The following is a 19,685-nucleotide window of genomic DNA, read 5'->3' on the forward strand; positions in this document are numbered from 1 at the left end:
TTGGTCACTGCTAATGCACCGGATACAACGGACTTTTTACAGTGCCTCGTGGCTTGCGTCCCGCTGAATTCCCGCATTAGCTCCAATGCCTTTTGGTAGATCCCTGCACCAGCCAGGCTCCTGCAGTGGGGAGAGCTTTCCTCCCCCTTCCCCTCTGGAGGCCTGTCCTTGCCTGAACACCCCGACTGGAACTACACTAGGCTGCAGTCAGCGGCAAGCTCGGCGCCCTGGTCTGCTCCTGAGCCTAGGGAACTGCTTCTTACCTGAGATCTGGACATCTTTATGGTCTGAGGGAAGGAAATCAGAAGGGCATGGAATTAAGGGCATGTGCAAGAGAGGGAGTCACGGGCAGGCAGGACCTCAGGAAGGCAGAGAGGACCTAGGGAGGTGGGCAGGACTTTAGGAAGGCAGGCAGGACCTCAGGAAGGTAGGCAGGACCTCAGGAAGGCAGGGAGGACCTCAGGAAGGCAGGGAGGACCTCAGGAAGGTGGGCAGGACCTCAGGAAGGCAGGCAGGACCTCAGGAAGGTGGGCAGGACCTCAGGAAGGTGGGCAGGACCTCAGGAAGGTGGGCAGGACCTCAGGAAGGTGGGCAGGACCTCAGGAAGGCAGGGAGGACCTCAGGAAGGCAGAGAGGACCTCAGGAAGGCAGGGAGGACCTCAGGAAGGTGGGCAGGACCTCAGGAAGGTGGGCAGGACCTCAGGAAGGTGGGCAGGACCTCAGGAAGGCAGGGAGGACCTCAGGAAGGCAGGGAGGACCTCAGGAAGGTGGGCAGGACCTCAGGAAGGTGGGCAGGACCTCAGGAAGGTGGGCAGGACCTCAGGAAGGCAGGGAGGACCTCAGGAAGGCAGGCAGGACCTCAGGAAGGCAGGGAGGACCTCAGGAAGGCAGGCAGGACCTCAGGAAGGCAGGCAGGACCTCAGGAAGGCAGGGAGGACCTCAGGAAGGCAGGGAGGACCTCAGGAAGGCAGGGAGGACCTCAGGAAGGTGGGCAGGACCTCAGGAAGGTGGGCAGGACCTCAGGAAGGTGGGCAGGACCTCAGGAAGGTGGGCAGGACCTCAGGAAGGCAGGGAGGACCTCAGGAAGGTGGGCAGGACCTCAGGAAGGTGGGCAGGACCTCAGGAAGGCGGGCAGGACCTCAGGAAGGCAGGGAGGACCTCAGGAAGGCGGGCAGAACCTCAGGAAGGCAGGCAGAAAGCAGGTCCTGCTTCCGAGATAGGAGGAGCAGTAGGCAGAGTAGCCTGGCCTTCGGGGCCAACAGCTGCTCTGTCTTTTGGTGACTTCTCAGCAAGGTGGGGTCACAGGGACGCTGGGGAGGACCTGGGCAGCAAGCGACCCTCCTGGCTGCTGTGGTGGCTCCCTGGGGTCTGCTGCTCGGCTGCCCCTCCTGCTCCTGGCACCACAAGGTGTCTGGGGAGGCTGAAGTGACTCTGGAGACCGAGGCTCACTTCTCCTCTTTAAGGGTGGGCCCTTGGCCTCTATTTTTCCTTGGGAAAAGTAAGGGACAAGCACTAAGCCGATCCCTTTCCTGCTCTGCTCCCAACTGACCCTTCAAATCACCCCTCCTCCCGGGGGCGTGGCGTGCCCTGCCAGGAGCAGGGCTGAGGAGCGCCCACCCCAGCTCAGAAGCCGCAGGGGACACGTGCAGAGGCTGAGGTGGTTTGGGCAGGTTTGGAGTTTATTTGCTGCAGTTCCTTGGCGCTAGTTTACAAGGCAAAAACAAACAAGAACAATTGGAATAATAATTATTTTTTTAAAAACCCTGTCAACAACTTTCAGTCATTTCTTTATATTTTGACAAAACCTTTTTTTAAACAAATACAAAATAATCTAAAAGGCGAAAAACTATACATGATTATTTACACCTCTGATAAATAGACTAACACTGATCCAGGTGCCTGTCTGTCCAGGAAACACCTGTGAGAGCCAGTGCGGGGGACTGGGCCTGCGGGGGGTTCCAGCGCTGGCCCTGACCACCCCCACTTTGGCGGGCCCTGCCCGGTTCTCCAGAGAGCTCAGGTTTCCAGCCTGGACCCCCCTTGCCACTGTCACCTTCACAGACTCCTGCTGAAGTGCCTGGAGCTCCTAGTGGGGCTCAGGCTGGGCAGGCTGGCCCCAGCCCCACCGCCGCAGGGCAGCAGGGCCGGGAGCCAGGCCTCAGCCCACCAGGTCCCCGTCTCTGCCTGCTGGAGGCGGCTCTGCACAGCCTGCCCTTGGCACCTGGAGGGGCATGCGGAGGGGCGGCCGCCACCTGCTTGCCTGGACCGGCACGCTGGCCCTGGCCTGTGGCCGGAGCTGCCCTTGAGAGTCCCTGAGAGAACGGCAGGAGGGTGCCGAGGGGAGCCAGGGGCGCCAGGCCCACTCACAACACCAGGAGGAGGAGAGGCAGGCTGGCCCCACCGCTCCACCGCACCCTGCTGAGCAGACAAGGGCCTGCCCCTCTGGAGACCGCCACAGAGCCACCAGAATAGTCCAGTGGGGGCCAGTTTTGAGGCAGAAAAGGCTGAAGGCCAACAGGGATCAGGTAAGACCTACTCCTTCCTCTAGAACGAGGAGCGGAGTTTGGGGAAGGAGAAAGAAAAGAGCGGGCGGGAACCGGCAGGCCATCCAGGACCGATGGGAGGACCTTCTCACAGTTTTGGTTATTAGGTATTTAGTTCCAGGAAAACGCGAACTTTCCACTAAAGCCCAGCAAGCCTCGGACTCTAGGGAGAAAGACTACAGGGTCCGTCAGCGCTCTCCTCTGCTCGGTGCCCAGGCACTGGGGCCGCAGCTCGGCCTGCCCATGCCCGCTGCCCTGGGCCGCCCTGCACGCGCACTGCTGTGCCCAGGGCCCTCCTGCCGCAGCCCTCACTTCAGCCCTGTCGCCCAGAGAAGCCACCAGGCAGAGGCTCCCAGAGGCTCAGCAGGCAGCTGGCTGGCCCTGCCGGAGGACCCCGCAGCAGCACGGGGGCCCTCCTTGGGTGGGCAGAATGTAGCACTGTGTTGTTAAAAAAGAAAAAAATAGATCTTTGTAGTTCGTGGCTTCTCTTCCTTTCCTCCGTTCTGAAGCACTGACACATCCCTAAGTAGGTTCAGGCGCAGGCCGGAGGCGCTCCTGGGAAGGACCCAGAGGCGCGGGCGCTCTGCACTGGGAGGGAGCACCAGGACCCATGCTTGGCAGGCGCCAGGCCCTTCCCCGCGACAGCCACCCACCCACCCATCTCCCCTGAAAGAAAGCCGCAGAAGCTGAAGCTAGTCTGCAGGAAGGCGGGCAGGTGGCTCCCCTCGCCCTCATGAGGCGGGAGGAGGGCTGGAGCTTCGAGGGTGACGAAGGTGACGTCCTGGTAGTGCTAGTGTCTCTTCGTGGAGGAGACTTTCTTTTTCCGCGCCGCGAGCATCTCGTAGAAAGGGTCCCTGCTGATGGCTGCTCTGGAGAACAGAAAGGGCAAAACAGACACGAGGGTCAGGGCCAGCAGAGCAGAGCTGGTGCGCGCCAGCGCCCACCTGCACCGTCCTCACAGTGGCTTAGGGAACAGGCTCTGGTGGACGCGAGGCAAGACAGCTTCATGGGCTCTGCCAGTTTTCACTAATGATCAAGCTACACCCAGGAACGGAGCCCTTCCCTTCTCACAGCCGCATTCTGCTTCAGAGGAGAAACCAAGCCCCACGCTGACCTGACTCCCTTGCAACCATGAGAGCTGTACAACCAAATGTGTCACGAGCAGCTGCCCAAGGTGTGGTGTGCCAGAGGCTGTCAGGGCCTGCACCACCCACGGGAGCGCAGTGCTGCTGCGGGGGGCTGGTACGGTGGGGGCCCTGCGAAGGGCTGGGCATCGAGGGGAGTGGGGGTCGCCCTGGCCGAGAGCAGGGCAGCACGGGACAGGCCCCAGGCGCGGGCCCTCCTTGCTGTCTTTCTCAAGATGCGATCCTCTAGTCCTGAGGCTCAGTGGCTTCCTACGGGTGACCAGTCCTGAGCTCAGTCCAGTCACACAGCAGCAGGCACTGTGCTAGCGCCCCAGATGATGGTGCCAGGAGCCACCACGGCGCTGCTGAGCCGACTGGGAGCCTGTTCACCAGAGTCGATGTCCCCTCAGTCCGGGAACATGTCCTGAGGGGACCTTGCCACCCAGTGGCTTCATGAGGGAATCTGGTCATTCTAAACATCTGTCTCACTTTTGGGAGGTGCTGGTTCCTCCTTGGTTCTGGACGGCCTGACCCTTCAGGAAGTTGCTGTTCCTGTTCAGAGATGCCCGTGGCGGGCATGTCTAAAGGGAACCTGCTGGAAATGGCAGAGGGCACCGGGCTGGCATCAGGGCCAGCGCCACTGCTGCCATCCCTCAACTGCGCGCGGGCGTGGAGGAGCCTGGGCGGGCTCTGGGACTGTGCCTGACATCAGCGTGCCTGGCACACCTGCCCCCGGTGACGGTCGCAGCACCACTGCACTGCGCTCCACCATGGGCACACAGCCGGACTCTGTTCAATGAGACTTTGTTGTGACAGCTGCATGCCAGTGCCACCACGAACTCAGGCTGCTGGGGACCCTTGGAACCCGTAATAAGAAACAAGCACGTCCTGCACCCAACCTTCCGCAGAACCCTCCCACGATATCAGGAACCTTCTCCAGGTCAGTCTCCTCCCTCCTCCTGCTGTCTCCACCATGTGCCTGGGAGAAGCGCCCGGTCCAGACAGAGCACGGACCTGCTGACCAGCGCAGGGCCTGAGCTCCCTGCTGAGCTGGACAGCAGCATGCCCTGTGTGCTTGGCCTGCCGGGTCTGAGGTCCTCACGTGCAAGGTGAGGGTAATGGTCCCCGGGCAGGGCCCGTCCTGTCCTAAAGCACAGCTGGCTCTGGAGCCCCCAGGAGAGCTCACAACCCTGGCAGGGGCTTGGCGTCCAAGTGAAAGGACTGGGGAGCCTCTGCAGGACTTTACAGAGTGCTTCACTTTCCTACCCCAGAAGCAAAAGCTGTGAACAAGATGGACAAACAGCCAGAACTGTCCTGGGAGAAGAGCTGGGGAGCGGGGGAGGAAGGGGTCTTTCAGGGCCCACTCTGGTGAGGAGCAGTGCCGCGTTCACACAGAGAAACACAGTGGTCAACACGGGCACTTGTACAATCTGTGAGAGCAGGTGAATGGGGGTGGGGCAGATCTGTCAAGGCTCCGTATCCTGACAGTCAACCATTCACTTGGAAGAACAAAGTGACAACCCTGACCTCAAACCATACGCTAAAAAAATTTCATAATGAAAGTTAAATACTTCTGAAAACACACATTAAAAAAGGGCACAAGATACGCAGGTTGCATCCACAACCCAGCTACAGGGGCAGCGTCCAGAGGCCAGGGCTCCAAGCCTCCTTGCAGGTAGGTGACTGAACACTGCTCAGCGGAGAGTTTCTCTGGCTCCTGTCCAGGGCCATTTCCCATACTAGCTGCCATCCAGGGAAGCCACCAAGTCTAGACAGAGTGATGGCGTGCCCACCACACCACCCTCCTCCTTCACACAGGAGACACGCTCAGAGAGACCAGGAGGACAGGTGCGCAGGCTCCATGCCCACCCTCTCGCTGCACCTGCCTCTGGGCTGCAGGGACTTGCAGAGATGACCCTCATGGGAATAGAGACCTCCCCCTCCTCTGGGCCACACCTCCCGTCCAGTCACTATTCAGGATGTAGCCCTGGCCCACACAGGTTGAAACACCAACCTGAGGGCCCTCAGCTCCATTAGTGGGAAAGGACAGCACATGGGCACACCCATGGGTCCCTGGGGCACATCCTCCCACTCTCCAGGTGACATCACCAAGGCCCAGGTAATAGGGAGACTTTCTAAGGAAAACACTGGGCAGACTCTGAGGGGCAGCCATGAGTGATGGGCACGCGTAGCCGTGCTCGCTGGCAGCCCCCCGCGAGAGGGTCAGACCTCAGTCTCAGGAGAGAGGCCGGCAGGCCGCATGAGGACAGGCCCCACACAGGACCTGAAGGGGTGGATGGTGGTGGCAGCGTCAGAGCCTGGGCCCTGTGGCCCTGTGCTCAGCGGGCAGTCTCCCCCAGGCCCACAGCTTCCTCCCGGGGGCAGGCTGGGGAGGGCCTGGCACTGCTGCTGTAAGCAGCTGTGTGAGCCTCTGTGCCTCAGTTTCCTCATCTGTGGTTGCAAAGCGTCTCATGGGGTGAACCCATCTCCACTGAGACAATGCCAGCCTGGCTGCGCTCCCCACGGCAGGAAGGGTCCAGTGGGTGCCCCCGCTCCCACGGGCAACCTAGACTAAAATTGCCAGCGGCCAAGCGGGGCTGGGGTCTTGCTCAAGCACCTTGCTCTGGGAGCAGCAGGCGCGTGGGCAGGAGGCAGCGGGCACCAGGCCTCACTTACTTCATGCACTTGATCCACTCCTCCTTCTCCTCGGGCGTGGGGGCCGAGATGCGGTACACGGTGTGGTTCCCTTCCACCACGCGCCCGTCGGCCTCCGTCTTGCAGGCCTTGATCACCTGGTCTTTATTGTCAGGGATGTAAAGCTCAAAGCAGTTCTGAAACGAGAGGGACGAGAGGGACGGCCCTGCCTTTACCCTTCACCCCAGCCTTCAGGAAACCTGGGCTGGGTGTGTTTCCTATGGAGACGAGCAGCCCAGCACAGGACGCCTCGGATGCCTCGGGCCCACTGCACGCCACTCGGACTGTCGGGAAGACGGCCTGGCTGCAGGGCTCGCAGCGCCCCATGAAGCCAAACCAGCAAAGGGAACATGCATGTAAGGCCCACCAAGGTCACAAAGAAGTCGCAGCCCAGGCCACAGGTGCGCGGTGCTGCCATTTGAGGGACGATTTCCACACTGCATGTGAGGGTGAGGGTGACACCCAGGCAGAACAAGACAAAGCAAGCTTAGTCCCCTCTGGCCGGACCCTCAAGGGAAAGGGAAAGGAAGGCGACTGGAGCGGCGCTTCTCGGGGTGTTCCGCAGAAGGCCGCCCCAGTACCTCATCAGGGGTACTCACTGGCTTCTTGGAGTCCTCCACCTCCCGGATGCTCAGGTTCTCCAAAGGGATGATCCCACGGGGCTCCTTATCCTGAGGGCAGTGCCAAGAGGAAGATGTCACCACCCGCGAGGACACTGTTGCCTCACCAGCCAGCCGTCCTGTCCCCGTCCTCCTGGACATGAAGCTCCAGGCCATCCTGAATTCCAGGATCTGGAACCCTCTAGGTCCCTTGCAGGTAGAGAGCCAGGAGGCCCACAGACCCCTGGTGTGAGCCTGGCAGTGAGCTCCTTCCCAGGGGGAGGACCTGCCCTGCCCTCGTCCCTGTGCTTGGCTCTCCTCCTCTTCTCAGCCCTAAGTCTGGTGCCAGCAGTTTCTAGAAGCCCCCCCAGCCTCAGGCTGAACACCCCCCAGCCTCCTCTCACCTCCTACCCCCTTAAGATCGCACAGCCCTAGAGAGACGTCTGCCGACAGCTCCAGCCAGACCCATCTCCAGACAGAGCAGAAAACCCAGGCCAGCACACGGCTCCTCCCGGGGGCGGCCCCTCTGTTCTGAAAGGCTCCTGCCCAGTGCACACCCCCACCGCCAGCACCCGGCCGGCTACTGTCCACACCTGCGTTGGATCCCAGTCACACAGGCACAAACTCCCAGGCCCACCAGTGCGAGCGAGCTCCCTCCCATGGCAGCTCTTCTCACCTTCAGCCAACCTGCTGGCGCTGGCCTCCAACCTCCCCTGAGCACGCCTCTGAATGGCTGCGGAGAGCCACCTGCAGAAGGGGCTCACCTCCTCGGGCCTCGGCCCCAGCCACGTGGGGGCTGCGTGAGCACCACCTGCCCATCAGGCTGTGCCGCGGAGTGACCTGCTTTCCCTTTCCAGTGAGTGGGGGGCTGCTCCTTCTGTCCACCTTCCCCAGTGTCTCCCCTCTTGTCAGAAGCTTCTCTTGTTCCACCTCCTGCAGGCCCCTGCTGACTCAGCTCTGGTGAGATCCCTCAGGGGCCTGGCATCCTCCACCCGGGCACTTCCTCCTCAAGTGCCCTTCTCCCTCCCTCCCTCCCTGTCCTCCCTGTCCCCTCAAGACCCTGCTTCTTCCTGGAGCCACAGCGTCTCCTGTTCTTCCTGAGCACGCTTGGAACACCCTCCACTGGGCTGTGAGTGGGCGTGGGGCCACTGCTGAGGTGCCTTGGTGGCTACTGAACGGACAGTGGGCTGGGTGCAGCTGTCCAGGTGGCGACAAGACCCTCAGAGCTCTGAAGCATGGTGTCCCTGTCTTCAGCTTTCAGAGTCACTCTGTTTGCTGAGCTCTCCTCTCCCTCCTTGCTCTGCGACTCCACAGGACGTGGCCCTGGGGTGGACCTAGTTCCAGCCGCTGTGCAGGGCACTGGGTCAGTCTTTTTACCTGGAGGCCCAGCCTTCATCTTGGAGAGGTTTGTTAAACACCGTCTTGTTGAGGACCACCTCCACGTTGAATTCTTGTCCCCTCTGGAACACGTGGGGCCTCCTGGTCTAGTTCTTGTTTTTATTTTAAAAACAACAACAATAAAAAACACCAGAACTTTATTGTCTTTTTACTCTTCCTGGCAGATTTCCTCGATGCTGCCTCCTGCCTCCCGTCTCCCTCCTGGGCTCAGGCGCCGGGCGCGACCTCTTGTGGTTACCAAAGGCTCTCTCCCACGAGTCCTCTTCCCCACGAGCTCCGGGTTCAGAAGCCTTCCTCCGGTCCTGGGACTCTCCGGCTGTGCAGTGGGGAGAGGGGCCAAGAGCTGGCGGGGCGGTGGACTGGGGGCTCGTCCGGGCGGGAGCCTGCACAGAGGGCAGAGGGCCTCTCTCTCCTCTCTCTCTGCCTGAGCAGCTGGACTCTGAGAGATGGACGGGGACGGGCAGAGGTCAGGTGCCCGGATACTCCTGTTTTTGTAGGCTGTTCCACCCTCAACTGTGCCCAGGGCCCTCGGTCCAGGGATACTTGGTGTCACTCTCTTGAGATGTGGCCCTGCAGCGGGGTGTGGTGCTGGTGATGGCCGATCAGCCTCCTCAGCAGCTCTCAGCCAAGTGCCGCGACTCCAGCGCCGAGCCTCCCCCCCCTCCCCGTGCCCTTGCTTCTAGGGTTAGCTGGCGCTTGAGCCTCAGGAATATTCTTCTGTGTTCCCTGGGTTGGGTGCTGCCGGGGAGCGGGTGGGCAGGCTAAGAGCTGACATAATTTGGGCTTAATGGGGATGTGACCTCATTTTCCCTCTTAGACTGTTGGGCCCAAGTTATCAGAGACACAGTGGCACGATGTGTGTTCTGGACGTTGAAGGATTCACACCTGCCTAGAGCAGTGGTCACTACTTTCCCTGTGCCCATCTTCTCTGTCCTAGCACCCTGTTCCCCACAGACCTCCCTGTGCTCCTCCTCACACAAGGCCAGAGCTCCTCAGTGGACTCAGGAGCTCTCCCATCTGTAGGAGCTGGAGGCACGAACCGGGAACCGCTGATCCAAGCACTGAAGGTCGGGCTCCTGGCCAACAGGGTGGGGTTCCGAGTACTGGAAGGCTCCTACCTCTAGGGTCCTCATCCCATAAGCAGATGCCAGGGGCTGGGAGTGCAGCTCAGTGGTAGAGCCTACATTCAAGGGGTCCTGGGTTTGATTCCCAGCACCAAAAATAGGTGAATAAATAAGTGAGCTGGACCGCCAAGCCTAGGAACAGACACACAGCACACCTCACAGAGGCCCACCTGGGCCCAGCAGTCACCCGTCCCCATGAAGACAGAATTAACCAGTGTTGACGTCTTTGGCTTATTTGGTTTTTCTTAAGTGCAAGTGCCTTTGTTTTTGTAAAAATAATATTTGCTCATTATAAAGAGCTTAAAATATTGCAGAAAAGAACAAACATCCCACATCCGCTCACTATAAATCATCACTTCTGACAGGAGTTGAAACTATTTTGTGTGTGTACAGAGAAAGAAAAAGACATAGAACAGGCTTCATGAAAGTGGGCTATTTCACAATGTTTTCATAAAAAAATTCTAATTGTACAGAATTTAGTAGGAAAAAAAAACCTGCAGCAAAAACTGAAGTGTTAAACATCAAAGTAAAGTGTTCTTTGCTACAAGAGATAACTCCTAAAATAACCTTATACAAGTTTAAAAGAAAGTATGAAGAACCTTCAGAGGTGGTGGTCATTCTTACAGATACAGATTTTTAACACTCTGTGCTCCGGGAGGCGGGGAACCTGCCTGCCGTGTGACCCCGCCCCTCAGCAGGACCCGGAGAATCACCTGGCGCTCACAGCCTCCATGCAGGCCGCGAAGACCTTGCGGGTGGACCAGCACCTGCAGCAGAGTGCTGACCTTGGCGTTCTTCTTTCTCCTATCTTATTTCTTTTGAAGTTTCTTTCACCATTTTCTGTTTAAAATCCCTTCCTCCTCTGGGCCAGCTTGGCCCGTTCTTGTGGCCCGGGGTGCAGCGCTCAGAGGGAAGGTGCCACTGTTCGCATCAAGCAGCTCTTCACCAGGCTTGGTGCAGCCCAGCTCACCAGTGGATGCACTGTGGACAGCACCCATGATGGCTGTTTTGTGAGTTCAGAAGGAGAAGCTCCCCACGTCCAGCCCAAGGCAGGGCACTCTCCTGGCTCCTGGACCGCGTGTGGCAGGGGCCATCCGTGTGCTGGCAGCAGGCATCCCAGCCTGGGCTTCCTCTCCTTGTGGTGGGCTCTCTCCTGCCCTGAGCCAGTCGTCCTGAGTGTCCAGCGCCCGGCACCGACTGGAAAGGGCTTACTGTGCCCACGGACTCTGTGCTTGAGAGGTAAGACGCACCCTCAGAGCTCCGGGCGCCATCTCTGGTCCCACCTCTGACTGTTGTTGCTTACTTCACTTCCCGTGGCCCAGGCTGATCCCATCCCGACTGTCCCGCAGCCACCATCTACAGTTGGTCCACAGCAGTTCCTTGTTTAAGTGAGTCCGTTCCAGCCCAGTGGACTTCAGGCCACTCTATATCTCAGCACCAGTTCACGAGCACATCTCGGCCCAGGGCTGTTTCTACCTCGGCAACAGTCCCACATCCCAGGGCCCTGGGTGCAGGTCCCAGGTTCCCCACAGCTGGCACTTGCCCTGTCCCAGTGCCAGTTCTCAGCACCAGCACGTGCTCTAGCTGTGCGGGAGTGGCCAGGTGAGCTCTGCCGCCAGGCGCACCTTAGTGCTGACCGGCAGCGTGCGCAGCGCCCGGCCAGCTGTCCCACACGCAGTGTGCAGCAGCGCCAGGCCACACTGAAGGGGTGCGCTCAGGGCTCCCAGGGGTCTTCTACACCCCACGCCCTCTTCTGGTCACTCTTTCCTGGTTGGCTTTTACCGTCCAGTGGCATCTTTCGAGGAGGGTCAGGTGTCCCTTTCCCACCCCTGCTGCTTGATACAGTCCCTGGTGAGCTCTGCAGGGATGGCAAGGTGGCTGCACAAGGGGTGGGGGCTGCCCCCAAGCCCCTCAGAGCTTGCATGCTGGGCCGGTCCACCTCGGCCAGGGAAGATTGCTGGGACCGGCTGCTTTTCCAGCCAAGGCTGGTGGCCCGTGGCTGTTGGCTGAGCCCTGTGAAGAAGCTCCCTGGAGCTCTGGCTGCGGTGCGGCCCGCCATCCTTTGCCTCGTCCCTTACCCTTTCACGGAAACAGACCTCATCTCCAGGCACGTCCTGCCTCTGCCTGGCGGGGCCGCCGTCCTAGGCTGTGCGCGGGCCCTGTCTCCCACACGGCTGCTGTTTCCCCAGCTGCTCCACACTCTCTCAGACAGGTCTCTGGGACGGTGGCTGCGGCTGGGCCAGCAGCTGACCTTCTGGAAGGACCCCTCACTCCTGCTCTGCATGCTGCCTTCCAGGTGCTCTGGCAAGTCTGAGTGGCTCTAGATTCTCTTCCCCTCAAGTCTCCGACCTTTGTGTCTCCTTGGTCACTCCCCTGAACATGTGATGGAGGCCCAGGTATTTTGAATTCTAGCACTTTCTATGCCATCACAATGAGTGGCAGGCCAGCTCACATGGTGCAACCTGAGCACTGCTCTCCTCTGGGTGGTGAATGCCCAGGGCAGGGCCTCCTGGCTGCCCAGTGACACCCCAGGGCTGCATCACCGAGTGCCACGAGAGTCCAGAACCGCATGACCCTGCAGGCACCTGTCCAGCACTTGTGCAATGCCATTTAACCAGAAGACAGTGACAGAGACCAACAGATGTCCAGACACCGGGTGTAGGCACCTTCAGGAAAGAAGGCCACCCGTGGGGCCAGAGGTGGACAGAACGCCTTCCCTGCTCGTCTGCTCAGAGGCCCTTGGCTCACCAGGAGAAAGCTCACTCTGTGACTTCACAGATCTGAGGGGCGCTGCTGATACCCGAGGACATCTTCAATACAGAAAAGAAGCAGAGCCAGCTGCTGGACCCCGGTCAGAGCTGTGCCTTGAAGGCCACCACCCGCCCGTTAAGAGAGCCTGTGGGAGGGCACTGAGGTAACCCTGACACACGTGTGCAGCTCGGCCCAGGGGAGAAGCCACATCTGCATGACGTTCTCAGTGACGGAGAGCAGGGTGAAGCCCCGGTTCCAGGGGGCAGCCAGGTGCTGCGGTCCAACCCATGAGCTGCCAGGCGGCGGGGCCCTGCTGCCTGAGTACCACCTCAGTGAGACCAAGGACTTCACGCAGTGACAGCCAGGGGAAGAACAGCAGTGAGCGTTCCCAGCTCAGCCACAAGACCACACCCCACACTGCCGGGTGCCCACACTTCTGGGCATCCACCAGGAGGCCGGCAGAGTCGGCAATGCCAGGCCACTGGTGTGAGCCGCGGCCTGAAGACCGTCACCTGCGGGGCTCTCTGGCGCGTCCCCTTGCTTTCTATCCCCACAGGCCACTGCCACAGAAGGGAGGAGACAGATGCAGAATGGCTGGGTCCTCCTCCACGGAACAGAGCCCACAGAACCTGTCTGGTTTAAGGAAACTGGAGCTTCGTAGAACTCCAGACGGTCTCAAGTCAGCTTTTACTGATTCGCTTCACTTCCTTTTCTCCACTGAATTTTATGCCCTGAGCTGTTTCAGAGAAACAAATCCTTCAGTTTCTGCTACCCCAGAAAACCTGAATTCTCCAGTTCACCACGCTTCCTTGTCCCCACACGTCCCTCTCAGCAAGGCCACCAACTCCTGCTTGGCCACTGATCTAAGTCCATTCTTTCTAGCCAGCTCCAAACCCAGCCCAACACCGTGCACACTGCTCTCGGGTCCCTCCGGAACCAGGTGCTGCTGAGCCGTACTCCTGGGGCCAGGGGCTCCACATCCCTGTGAGGGCTCCCCTTTCTGGGGGTCCCCTTAGTTCTCACCTGTGGCTTCAACCCTTCCCCGACCCCAGAGGAGTTGTGGAAGGACAAATCCCACCACTCCCAGGCCCCTTGAGGGAGCTTGGTTAGAGTGTTTAGAGGCCTGAGCCGTCCCGTGGAGCGACGGCAGGTGCTCACCGTGGTGTATTCAAAGTAGTAAAGGCAGTTGTCAGTCAGGATGAACCAGCGCCTCTTCCAGGTCTTGACCCTGCCACCTACAGAGCAAAGAGAGAGGAGCTTGGACAGGAGACCCAGCGCCCAGTCCACAACACACGGCACAGTCTTCCGGGGAGGGGCGGGGCAGGGTGTTGGGGAACATTTAGACCATGGCAAAGCTGGCACCAGTGACGAGACACAGCCAAGACAAAGCATCTTTCACGACGTGAAAGTCTATGGGTACGAGCAGAGCAAGCGTGTCCAGATGACTCCCGAGATGGGTCAGACAGCAGATGAGAGAGAGCATGGCTGGGGAGGACCCCAGGGGCGACAATGACATGTATCGCAAATGTGCCGCGGACAGGAGAAGCAGCCAAAGCCTGCGTGGTGGACACGGGCAGCGCGGAGAGGAGGCGGGGCCCGCACCCTGCACAGCTGGCTGCCACTGACAACCAGCCAGGCCCCGAGAAGGCTCTACGGAAGTGACAGGCGGCAGCGGACGGGGAGGAAGCATGGCAACCTGCCAGTGAGGTCCATTTCCCTGGACTCAAGCCACGTCCCTTCACCCTCTACCCCCCTGACCGAGGCGAACTCCCGCACCAGCTGGAAGCCCTCTGGCTGGTGTCCTGAAAACAAAGCCCTCAGAGTCCTGGGGGAGCATCAACGCAGACTCCTTCACCAGAAAGAAGCGACTGTGGGGAGTGGGGTTGTTGCCTGGCACAGTCTGCGTCTCCATGGAGAGTCTGCTGGGCCGGCGGCAAAAATGGCTGCTGCGAGAGGGCTGGGGCCAGACGGGACTCCCGTGGTGACCGAGCACTCAGTGCTCTCGATACTTCCCATGAGCGAAGGTGGGTCCTGGAGTCACACTGGGACAGACCCAAGGAAGGCCAAGCTCACTGCCTGGCTGCACGGAGCCCTCTCCCAGGAGACCCTCGGCCTGAAGCCCCTGGCCAAGCCTGTCAGGTGAAGGCTCATCTTGCGCCTGCTCTTTTCAGCTCCACCCTGTCACTAAGTCCTGACCCCCTGGGAGGGCCGTGTCCCCAGTGTGCCCCTGGCAGGACCTGGTGGGTACTCTCCTGCCCTTCTTGCCAATGGCCTGCAACAACGGGTCAGTTTTTTGGGGACTCTTTCCAATTGCCAGGACCTGTCTGTGGGCTCGCCCAGAGGAAACCTGAGAGCACAGGGCGTGGCCGGCGGGCCACTTCGGCTCTGTGTGGTCCTGAGCTCTAGCCAGATTCTACGTGGCACACCTGGGTTCCCAGAGGGAGCAGGCCACAGGCACACAGGCCCCGCAGCCAGGAGGCCCCGGCCAGCAGAGGCCAACCCCATGCACTGGGTCAGTCATATGTAAATATCCCAAGGGTTATGTGGCAGGATGCCTGCACACCACCGAGGCCGGGCAGACCTGGGTGCCAACAAAGAGGTCACAGGAGGAGATGCGGTCACAGGAGAGACCGTCTGCTTTTACAAAGGAGGCCTCCCCCATTTCAGACTCAGGCGGGGGCCTCCAGCTACCTAGGAGACTGTGCCCCTGGCAGGCCTCAGCACACAGGAACCACCAACCCAGGCCACCGCCCGTGCACTGTCATAGGACACCACCCCGGGTGACACTGGGACTTAGCAAACCATGAAAAAGGTGGGTCAGATGCCAAAAGGAACAGGATGGAAGGAGATCAAGGAGAAGAAGCAGAGCTGCAGGAGTCCCCTGCTGACCCCAGAAGGCTGCGTCACCCTGACCACACGGTGTTCAGGGTCCTCACCAGGAGCACTGCTGCAGGCTCAGGGGAACGTGTCCATGTGGACAGAAAAACAGACATGGGACAAGCAGACAGATCGATGTGCGCTAGGACAGTCCCTGTGGAACTCACAGGACCCCCCCGCACGCTCCTCGTCCCCTCCAGAGACGCCTTCCCAACACTGAAGACAACCTGACAGGCCCCAGTCATGTGGGGAGGCCCACCTTGGGTCTCTCCCGCTGTGGCTCTGCTCGAGCCGGGCCAAGGCAGAGAGCTGAAGGGCGCCCGGCCTCCCCCGGCCTCCCCAAATCAGCAAATGGGGCGCAGATGCCCTCGACATAGCTCTGAGGCCAATTTGGGATTCTAAGGAGGACTCACTGGGAAAAGAGGAGGGCGGAAAGCACACACCAGAGTCGAGGCTGTGCCCTCCCGCGAGGAGAGGCCTCGGGGCTGCGGGCAGGGCTCTCAGCCCTGGGCATTAAGCTTCACCTGGCACCATTCAGGGCGGGGAGATAGGGCCTCCTTTTCTCATCAAAAGGCAAATGTCCCAAGTGTCATCTGCTTCTCAATCCTGGGGTCTGAAGCACGTGACTTTGGGAAGCCCAGGTCCCATTCTCTCCGTCCTCACTGCTGAAATGACTCCCAGCAGACTGACTCACGGAAGACAGTGGGGATTCACTTCTGTTTTCTGTGCCAGGGATTGAAGCCAGGCCTGCTTCACCACCGACACACACCCCAGCCCTTTTTATTTTTTATTTTGAAAACAGGGACTCACTAAATTGCTTAGGGCCTTGCTAAGTTGCTGAGGCTGGCTTTGAACTTGCCATCCTCCTGCCTCAGCCTCCCAAGCTGCTGGGATTACAGGCATGCACCACCTGCCCTGCATCAATTTGAATTAACAGAGCACACGCCTGCAGATAATTTCAAGAAAATGCATTGGGAACCTCTGTCTTCACGAGCCCTCTCTGAGCACGCCCCCTCGCATCACTGTGCTGGGGAAGCTGGCCTGCACCTTGGCATCTGCTGTCCAGTGTACTTCATCCCCATAATGGGAACATGGAGAGCAACCCCAGCCCCGAGCCTGCCCCGTTCCCTAGGGACTGTGCGATAAGTTAGAAGCAGCATTAACACTACCACCAGCGATTAAAACAAAAAAACCAAAAATAACAAAATAAGAAAATGCTGCAGCAATGACAGTGGCCTGGGCAGAGCGCGAGCGGTGCAGGTTACATACCTCCTGGAGTTGGGGCGGGGAAAAGGAGAGCCAAAACCATGGGAACATACAAATGAGGGAGAAAAGAAAATTAACACAAAGAAACCAAACCACTTCCTCAACCTCAGAGTGCAGGCATCGGCCGCGCTGAGTCTGCCCGGGGAGGGAGCTGACCCTGCCAAGTGGGCAACCGGCCTCCTGCAGGCCCAGACCTGAGGCGCCACTGAGGACCTGGTCCCCAGGATGCCACAAATCCATTTTTGTAAGGCTAATGGTCACTAGTCTGCCCAGAATCCAAAGCAAAGAGGGAAAGTGACCTCAGGGAGAATCAAACAGCTTTCTTCAGATGCTGTCTCTCTTAAAAGTATGTGCAAGAATGCACATGTGTGTACCCATGAATACACGTGCACGTATGTGTGTGCACAACAATACACATGTTTATGGCCACACACACACACACACACACACACACACACACACGGACATGCACACAGCCTCAGGGGCTGCTGGTCCCGCCTGCTGCCCCACGGACTCCAGGGAGTGACCACGTGTGCCACAGTGACAACTCCTGAGCACGGAGGGGGAATGGGACGCAGGGCTCAAAAGCAAGCCTCAGGTCCAGGTAAATGGCTTTTTTGGGGAATGGGTCTCACTGTGCTGCCCAGGCCAGCCTCCAATTCGGGGGCTCATGTCTCCCAGGGGCTGGGACTAAAGGTGCAGACCACTGCACCCAGCTTTATTTTTTTTCTTTGTAAACATAGGGGTGCCTCATGAATTTGCATGTCATCCTGGTACAAGAACCGAGATGATCTTTGTTCTAACTTTAGTACCTAAGCTGCCAGGGCGAACACTCAGTGTTAGCATTTAAACAAATCTCACTGGGGGAAGTGAATCCTAAGTTTCCAGTATGATACCCTTTTACCTCCTCTAACTCCACCCGGTTGGTGGTTTGGAGATAGGGAAGTAGAGCAGGCTGCCTGTGGGGTCAGCGACTTTAGAGACTCTATGGCCTCAGGACTTGTGAAACATTGGCCAATTCAAGAGACACACAAGGCGCACGCAGACAGTGAGGTGGTGCTTGGGGACTTATGAATTAAGTCATTATGTCTGAACACAAGAACTTGGGCTCTCCCGAGGAATGTAAGTCCTGCTACCACCTGGACTGGTCAGAAACAAAAGCCCCTACTTCCGCCTTCCCCATGTGTGGGGTGGGAGCGCAGGTCCTAAGGCGCCCCACTGCTCCCATGGGAGCCAACTCAGCAACACCAGCAGGAGGAACAGCAAAGTGTCTCCAGAGGCCCACACAGGGACACAGTCATGTAGAGACTGTCTGTGCTGAACAACAACAGGATGACCACGTGTGAACACGGATGTGTAGGAAACCCTGCACTTCCTCCCATGGGTCTGCTTTCCCGCCAAAGGCCCTGCGAGCCCTCTGGGGCAGGGGAGAGGAGGACCACCAGCGGTGCTGAGAGCAGAATGGGCAGTGTGGCTGCGGGAGGGCCACTGCGTGAGGATGAGGAGGAGCGCTGGGCCGAGGGGCCAGGCCTGGGGTTGCCATGCACACTGCCTGTGGGAGCAGATGCAGCAGGAAGTGACGATGTGCTGGGCGGGCGGGCGGGAGTGCCATCACAACTCTGGGATGCGCAGTAGAGAGATGGACATGGCTGGTCACCCTCCAGGGTTAAGGGGGCGGGTGGGGTCCAGGACCTAAGGCCACTGCTTCAAAGAACCCGGCCATCAATTCTAGAGCACAGGGCCAGACAGGTGTGGGCAGTGCCCTTGGGGCAGAGCCTGTCCTAGTGGCTCTGTGACCCTGGCCGTGCCAGCTGCCTCCTTTCTGGAGGGGGGCTTTGCCAGAACAGAGCCAGGCGGACTCTCTGCAGGGTGCTGTGCCCACCCCGCCTCCTGTGGCCTGTCCTCAGAGTTCCTGCCCGGACCCGTGGCCAGGGCTGGACTCACCGAGCTTCAGCAGCCAGCCTTCTCGGTCTGGGTTGAAGAAGGTGTGAGTGAGGTCGTTCCCGTCATCCTCTGGGATCTTAAAGGGCTCGTTTTTTATGCTCTCGTACAGATTCTGGGATAAAAGACGACACTGTATGTCTCTGATTCTAGAAGGATCTCTCCCCCCATTCATTCCACAGGCACTCACTGTGAGCCTGCAGAGAGCACGTGCCCCCCAGGGCCCTGGGACTAGGGGAGCAAGACGGGCACTGCTACTTCCCACGGTGAGAGGCGAGCAGCCCTCCGTGGAGGCTGGGGGAGAAAGGGAGGCTGCCTGACTCTGCCGGAGCCCGCAGCTTCAGCTGCAAACCACCCCACCTCACTCCTGGTGGCATCCCCACCAACACGTCAGTGGGATTCACGGGAGCAAGGGAATGAACCGAGTGGGCACGGCACTCTGTGCCCTCTCTCCCTGTTCCGCCCAAGGGCACAGGAGCCACCCGCTGGCTCACCCGGAGCAGCTCCTCGGGCAGGTCCCCCCCGTCGTTGATGCCCCGGTTCATGGCGATGAAGCGCTCCACGGTGGGCTTGTCCTTGACGTTGGGGTTGTGCAGGCTGGTGTTGAGCATGATGATGGCGAAGGACAGGACGTAGCAGGTGTCTGGCGGGAAAGCACAGCCCCATCAGAAACACCCCCCAGGAGGGGAGCCAGCGCCACCCGGGGAAGCCCAGCTCCCAGGGCCCGGGGAGCCATGAAGTGACCTCTGGGCACGGCCACCTGCAAGACGAGGACACAGGTCCATGCCGTCCTTGAGACTAAAAGACGCTGTGTTTTCAGACTGAAAGGAGAACACGTCCATGGCAGGAAAACCCAGCCACGTAGAAAACAGAGAACACACACATCTGCAGTCCCACTGGTTAGCAAACACCTGTTGCTTTACCTCCTCTACTAAATGTGCCTGTGCGTGATACTGCAAGTGCATTTCAGGGACCCAAACTGCAACAAAGTCTGACTCAAACTGACCTGTGTGCACCCACCCCCACCCAAACACACGCGTTTACACAGTGCTTTTCTGCTAATCTGGTCATTTGCCATTATCAATAGAATTCTTCATAAAAATGTGATTTTTTTTTTTTTTAATGGGAGGTTCCAATGTATTGCCTAGGCTGCCCTCAGACTCCTGGGCTCCAGCGCTGCTCCTGCCTCGGCCTCAGCCTCCTCAGAGGCTGGCACTACAGGCACATGTTCCCATGCCCAGTTTTTAAAAATCTGATTTTTCCCCCTTGCTATTGGGGAATGAACCCGAGGGTTCTTCACCATTGAGCCACAACCCCAGCCCTTTCTATTTCTACTTTGAGACAGGGTCTTGCTAAGTTGCTGAGGCT

General features: G+C 59.2%; 1 protein-coding gene across 1 annotated transcript in view; it reads right to left on the reverse strand.

Moving 5' to 3' along the window:
• Window positions 1-1,666: 1,666 nt before the first annotated feature.
• Window positions 1,667-19,685, reverse strand: part of Cyth1 (cytohesin 1) — a 68,011-nt gene continuing 49,992 nt past the window's right edge. The window contains exons 8-13 of the mRNA XM_026408405.2: window positions 18,812-18,960; window positions 18,321-18,432; window positions 13,392-13,468; window positions 6,961-7,032; window positions 6,344-6,498; window positions 1,667-3,412 (exon numbers count right to left, since the gene is read on the reverse strand). Coding sequence (XP_026264190.1) covers window positions 3,334-3,412; window positions 6,344-6,498; window positions 6,961-7,032; window positions 13,392-13,468; window positions 18,321-18,432; window positions 18,812-18,960 — 644 coding nt within the window. The 3' untranslated portion in view covers window positions 1,667-3,333. The remainder of the gene's footprint in view (window positions 3,413-6,343; window positions 6,499-6,960; window positions 7,033-13,391; window positions 13,469-18,320; window positions 18,433-18,811; window positions 18,961-19,685) is intronic.

This window comes from Urocitellus parryii, chromosome 7, assembly GCF_045843805.1.
Source record: "Urocitellus parryii isolate mUroPar1 chromosome 7, mUroPar1.hap1, whole genome shotgun sequence".
NCBI classification, from domain to species: Eukaryota; Metazoa; Chordata; class Mammalia; order Rodentia; family Sciuridae; genus Urocitellus; species Urocitellus parryii.